General features: G+C 42.0%; 1 protein-coding gene across 1 annotated transcript in view; it reads right to left on the minus strand.

The window, feature by feature from the left end:
• Positions 1–6,299, minus strand: part of LOC114160375 (protein shisa-8) — a 104,222-nt gene extending 97,923 nt beyond the window's left edge. Inside the window, exons 1-2 of the mRNA XM_028042951.1 lie at positions 2,781–6,299; positions 580–1,216 (exon numbers count right to left, since the gene is read on the minus strand). Of these exons, the coding sequence (XP_027898752.1) occupies positions 580–1,145 (566 nt within the window). The 5' untranslated portion in view covers positions 1,146–1,216; positions 2,781–6,299. The remainder of the gene's footprint in view (positions 1–579; positions 1,217–2,780) is intronic.
• Positions 6,300–7,030: the final 731 nt, after the last annotated feature.

Consider the following 7,030-nt stretch of genomic DNA (forward strand, 5'->3'; position numbering starts at 1 on the left):
GATTGATTTGGGTAGTGTGAATGCAAATTTTAATTCCAAAACGAACTAAAAAAGCGAACTCTTATCCGGCTAAAAACCTCTGTCTTGGTCCGGCTGAAGTGAACTCTGAAACGGGCGGAATGGGTTTTTAAGTTAGTTTGGATCGTTTGACACATTTCAGTGTGAATGCGAACCACAGCAGCTGAAAATGTAACAAATGTTGCGATTTTGGTCCCAAATCGGACCGAGTCTACTGGACTCTCGGGTGTGAAAACACCCCAAGACTTAAATCCAGTAGGTTGTCTGGTGTTTTAAAAACTTTTCTTTTCATTTTTATTCGACTCATTGCATTTTTTTATTCCAGTCATTTTGTTAGCCAAATATTCACTCCAATGAACAGACAAAATATAGAGACTGGTAATACATCAGCTAAAGAAACGTTCCTAGTATTTTTGCCAATGATGTTCTAAAGAAACTGAACCAGAGGACTCTCATCAATTGCCTTTGCAGGCTAGGATAGCAATAACTTGCTGTTTGAACATATTTCTGCCGAATATTATTCCTAAATTCAATCATCCACCCTTCGTTTTCCGGTCTTACCTTGAGTTCGTCATGTCCGTTTGACCTCCCTGACTCTTCTCCAGTCCGAGTTTTGTGAAAATCCCCACCAGCACCATGATGGCCACCACCCCACAGATAATGTAAACAATCATGTGGGTCCGATCTCGATCCGGTTCCTGGTGGACCTCCGTGACTGGCAGCCCCGGTTTCCCGGTGTTTGCCCACACGGGTGTGTCGTAGTTGGAACAGGAGGTCTGGTCCAGACTGTGGACTCTGAACTGGCAGCAGAAGCGGTAGAAGCAGGAACCGCAACAGAACAGGTAGATGCCTGCGTTGCAGTTAAATGGCGGGTCCCACTGGCCCATGACGTCATAGTACCCCCAGCAGCGGTTCCCACTGGTTGAATCCGTCTGTAGCTCCGGGTCCGGCGTCGGTGTTGCCAGTGCCGCCTCTGGTAACACAGACGAATCTGTGCTCTGGTTGTTGGAAGAGACCTGCGCTGAAACTTGTCCTGACGGGCATGAGCTCAGTCCACTCAGGGTGGTCAGGCCCAGTAACATGGCCAGTGAAAAGTTCAACATGAGCAAACACATTGGAGCGGTCATGATGGACTTACTCCAGAGTCCTGCAGCGTCTCAGTTCGGACAGGGACCGATAATAGAAGACCAAAAAGCTCCTGCAGTTGAACAAACAACAAAAGACAACTAAATATCTCTTTTTAAACAGAAGACAGATCAGTATGTTGACAATTAATGAGATTTGCATTGTACATAATCAGAACAGAGATTTACATGAACGAGAAAATGATTACATTGATTTAAATCAATCTTAAAGTTATTTACACCACTTTATATGACATTTATTAACTAAAACAAATGATGGGATAGTGACTGGATAAAAATAACCCAATGCATTTGATCTTCTTCCAACCAATCTGTGAGTGCGCCAAATCTAAACCCTACTAGGTTGTGCTAAGCTCAACACTCTGGTGTGGAAGTCGGTGTTGAGGAAAGAAAATTCAACCACCTTCCACATAACATGTAACCTCTTGTAAACGGTTGTTGAGAAATTGTTTAAAATCAATTGAGGTCTGATATTATTATAATTATTATTATGATATTATTATTATTAATACCAATTAGTGCATATTCTAAGCATACAATGATTACACTGGAAGTACTTTGCTAGGAGCTAGCAGTCTGAGTTATGCCTAACTATGGCTCTTTGCTCAAAGTTTCACATTAAATACCTACAGTTACATAGTTACCTATAGTTACATAACTATTGAAGGTGCTATGTATGTAATTTGGTGTAATCTTTACAGCACAAACATTTGTCTCCATTTGTATTTTTAAAGAACCCATGACGACTACTTATGTTTAGGATAGCAGTTAGCAGTTTATGCTATTAAACAGGAAGGGTTTTTTTGGGGGGGGGGGGGGGGGGGGGGGGGTCATTTCGCCATTTTGTACTTTTGCAATTGTGGTTGTCATGTCTTCCAGATGTGAAAATTCTTTGTTTTCCACAGCACTTTCATCACATTGAACAAGTGTATTACAGCAAACGTGCTACGTTTCATCCTTTTGAACATCTGGCTGTTATAAAGTTAAATACGAGTCAAAATAGTTTTAGAAATAAACTCAGAAACAGTTGTTCCCATTTGTGATTTCTGTGTTTAATTGCCTCAATTGCAAGTGTAAGGTGAAAAAAAACTGCCTAAAATATTAACTCTATCCTGTGTTTTAAAATAGCGACTTTGTTCTTTTGCACACAGTGTGACGTCGCCTCTGCTCTTGAAGTAAATAATTAACGCCCGTCCACTAAAGGCTGAACAAAATCACTCCTGGTGTTTCGGAAATCAGAATCGGAATCAGATGGGTGTTTGCAGGTGAAACGGCATCAGAAATCAGCCACAAATTTCAAATGGATGCAGATCTAAAATCAAGTGTATTGCGTTTGAGTTAGTCGGAACGGATTGAGAAGAACTAAAGTTGAAGTTATGTCATTTCTCAATGAATTTGATATCACCAAACATTGGAGCTATAAAGACGAACTGAACTGAATTTAGTTTGTTCACAGAACTTAAAGTTGTGTTTTATTTATGTTTTGGCACTTATCAATACCCCCGTAGACACTGATTTACATTGACTGGCCAACAGTGAATGCAGGTCATTTAATTGAGCTTGTCAGCATGTTTATTTACCAAAGTTAATAAAAAACAAAAACACCACAGAAATTACCTTTTACAAAGCCATCGAAGTCTCCGCCAGACAGCAGAGGTGGTTGTAGACAAATCCAAACCCTCGGGGAGGAGGATCCAATTTAGGAGGATGGATTACATACGAATGAACTTTCCCCCGGCATTTTCAGCAATGAACTCCCACAGAGTGGATGAATAATCCGTGAAACGTGAGAACTGTAGGTTCCTAACAGTGCTGGCGGGCACAGCAAATTCAAACTTGCAGCTAGTGAAGGTTTCCACATGGAAGGGCTTTCACTCCAAACATAGACTCCTATCCCTGAGTGGATGTCACCTCAGCACTGAAGTCAAATCGGTTCAGGCGTCCAGAAAGGAAGAAAAAAAATGTTAATATCTCCGTCACAGGTCTTAACTTGCATCCATCATCCTGCTTTTCTCAATGTCACAGTTGAAAAGGAGCTTTTTTATTTTCGCGGTGGCCATGTTTTTGGCACCAATGTAGTCCACTTTGGTAAATGTTACTCCCCCACCCCCTCCTCCCCTCCGCTCTCTCGGCCGCTGACGTCTTTATTAACTGATCTGCTGCTTTTCTATTTTCAGCCACAGAGCCCAACAGGTATCAGCAGCTGTGAAGTATCTTTGGCGGATCAGTCCAGGCTCAATTCCTGTGGTGATCGCCGTCCAGAAGTGCACCTGAGGCTTGTTATCTCTCACTCGTGCACATCCATGCTTCCACACGCACGCATCCACAAAAAGAGCTCAACTCCCTGATGACAGGACACTGACAGTATCAGTCTGGAGCTTTTTAAGTGGTACACACACAGGAGTCCAATGGCTTTTGGCGCCGGCCGCACGCAGAGCTGCTGCTGCTCCCCTGAAATCCCTCCTCTCCTCGGAACCAGGGGCCTCTGACAGACCCAGGACTCCACTCTTGGCTTTCAGCCGACTCAGCTCTGCCCTGCAAGTGCACAGGTGATGAGAGAGGGGGAAGAGAGTAAGAAGGGCTCTTGTACTGAAGCTATTATTTTGACGTCTTGGATCTGCTCCATGAACGGAAGAAAAGATTAACGGGTTAAAATTATTCGTCCATTTCGCGGTGGATCATGGCTTCCTCTTCTTCTTCAGTGGTTTTGTTTTCCCTCCCCTTTCACTTTTTATTTTCATTACATGCTCTTATCCTAATCTTCCCTCCATCACATCCTTCCTTTGATGTTTCCACCTCTTTCCGTCTCTCACCCTTTCCTCTTAAGACCTGGGAAGACTTGTTTTGTTTTGGTTTGTTTTGTGCCGCTGCTGGAGGAAATATCACCGTGGGGTCATGGATCCCGCAGACTGCCCTCTGCACTTTCAGCAGAGCCCTCTCAGGAGCCTTTCTGGAACAAAGCTAGCCCAGCCCGAGCGGACAACAGAGACAAGTGGAGACGCGACAGCCGACGGCAGCGTGGCACCAAGGGCAGAGAAAGAAACAATAATATCCCGTTTTCAAAAGAAGCCCAAATGGAAATGCAGGACACGGCACAGCAAAAGCGCTTTTGAGACAATCTCACATCGACTACTCAGTTTCCAGTTATAGAATTGTTCTATTTTTGCCTCCATTTTCACCCCCCTATTGGAAAAAAAAAAAAAACAGGAAAAAAAAATAACAACAAAGGTTTAATATGCAACAGTTTTTAAGCAAAACGCTGCATATTATCTCCCAATTTTTTTGAAGCTTTTTGATGTCAATTCAGTCGTTGTCCGGCTGCAGCTTCTTTGAAAACAGGCATAATTTGATATATATGTATAGGAATTTTATATATATATCATATGTATGTGTTTTCACTGGTGCTCTGCTTGTGGGATGCTCCAAACAGAAGTGTGAGGCGCTCACAAAAGCAATTTTTTTTGTTTGTTTTTTGTTTTGCTTTATTCCATCCTCTCCCTTTTGTCGTCGCTTCCTCGTCGGCGTGTTTTCCCCTTAAATCCTCGGTCCGCTCGGAGTGTGTGTGTCCCGTCCGCTGGCGATGCTCGCTCTCCTGCCGCTGCTGCTGCTGCCGTTCCGTGGCAGGACTGGCTGTCAGTATCTCACGCAATCGCTCCGTTTCTCTCCCTCCTCCCTGTTTCCGAGTCTCTCCTCCCTCTCTGGCTCACTCCTGCCCTCCCTCATGGTGTCTCTCTCTTGCACTCACACACATTCACGCATTCAAGCAAGTGCCTTTTGTGCATAAATGGGCACGTCCTTGGCTTGTTGACTCTCCCTTTTCACTCTCTTCCTCTCTCGCTCATTATATGTCACAGGCACCTTCTTTTCTCAGATTTTTTTTTTTTTGCTACTTAGTTACATTAGGGGTGGAAAGAGATCTCCAAATTTTTAAATATTGACATTTTTCCATCAAAATGGAAGAATTAAAATAAAAATGAAACCCTATCTAGTTGCCATGTAGTTTAAGCCTGACATTCTGTTTGAAGTAGAAGAGGAAATGACTACATTGACGAAGCCTCCACCGCTTTCAGTTTTATCTGGCAGCATTTGGGGAAACCAAGTGGGGGGGAAAAGACGTAGCAGCAAACTGACTGCTATATCTGTCAGTAGATAAAGAGTTACAGTGAAGTAACTTTTCCGATTTGATCTGTTTGTGTCAGACTTTGTGGAGTACAAAATAACATAAAATGTCTCCCACAGAAAATGTTACTGGCTACGCATCAAATCACACCCAATTTTCAGACAGTTCATAGTTAGTTGACTCTTTACAATATCTTCAAAAAGTTAAATACTAGCTCTTCTGTCTATGACGGCGGTGGCCCTGGGTCCATCTGATTGTTTCTGGAGACAACAAGGGCACACATATTCTTAGAAATTACCTTTGTTTGTTCCATTTTTACTAGTAGATTTTTTTTTATCTCAATGTCTAACCAAAAGGAACAACTAAGAGAAACAGAAATCTAGTAAACATGTTAAATATGTTGGAAACTAAGAAAAGCCAAGAAGGTTCTCTCTGTGGGCATGAAATAGCTACAGGGTGACCCAGAACCGAGACAAGATACAAGAGTAAGCACTTTGAGAAGACTTTGACAGGCTAAGGGTTAGCCGCTACCAATAGAGTGTATCATCTGCCCCTATTGGTTAAATTTTGTCCTCTCTTGTTCAAAATCAAACCTTTTTATTGGTCAAGCCCTAACCTTAAAATTCCATAATTGACACTGAATCTTGAGGACAAAACTTCAAGATACTAGTTTTTGGTCTTCAGAGCCAATTCTTGTAGTAATAAAATGAAAATCAGAAAACAAGAAAGATTTAATACATACACTTGATTTAGAAAAGAAGAAGTCCTGGAGTTCCCTTGTTTTGCTGCTGCGAAATAAAAGCCGCTCAGTATGTCGATCGATGCTACAAGCTAGCCGCTAGCCGCTAGTAACGCTTCTTCTTCTTCTTCTTGTTGAAATTTATTAACGGTTGGCAAAAAAACGTTGGGTGAGCATTACCGCCACCAACTGGTAAGAAGCGCTAGTAACGCTGAAGTTAGCATCTGCTTTGGAGCTTCCTGTCAGCGCTAAACTAAACGGGTAAAATAATAATAATAATAATAATAATAATAATAATAATAATAATAATAATAAACACAATTAAAAAAAATAGTAAAAAAAAAACCCGCAAAAATTCATCAGATTCTTAGTTTATCAAAAAATATTAGTAAAATGTTTCCTTTCATTCCAGAGAACACAGAATTGAGTATTTTTAGAAGTACACAAACACATTTTTTGGGAAAAAAAAAAAAAAACCCTATTAATTACATATTCTTTTGAACTCTGATGTGTGAAACATTTATATTTTGTGGGGGGGAAAAAACACAAACTCAGCATTGCGTATCATCTTGTTAGCTCGCTGTTCTGCCCCTGCTGTTCAGTGTTTGATTATAGATTCAATCCATGAACCATTTTTTTTCCTCACAGTATCTCGTTCGTCTCCATTTACTTTTCGCTCATCCCACATTGCAGTCCGTTTGTTGCACTGCGTCTCCATTTTCTCCCCTTTTCTCCCTTTAATTTTACATCTCTCCCGCATGCGACTGTCAGTTTGACATATAAGAACATCGGTGCTGACTGAGCGTCAGGTCAGCTCGAGCGAGCTAGCGTGCGTGTGTGCGCGTGCCCCTGCATCCACGTGCGATGCGTGTTTGTGCCTCTGCGTAATGAATGTACCAGTACCTCTGCAAGCACGTCTGGAGCATGTGCGGCACTGCGGGCTATTAGGACTGATTTAGAAGGGGAAAAAAAAAAAAAGAGTGAAAGATGGATGGATGGATGGAAAGG

The sequence above is a fragment of the Xiphophorus couchianus genome, chromosome 16 (assembly GCF_001444195.1).
Source record: "Xiphophorus couchianus chromosome 16, X_couchianus-1.0, whole genome shotgun sequence".
NCBI classification, from domain to species: domain Eukaryota; kingdom Metazoa; phylum Chordata; class Actinopteri; order Cyprinodontiformes; family Poeciliidae; genus Xiphophorus; species Xiphophorus couchianus.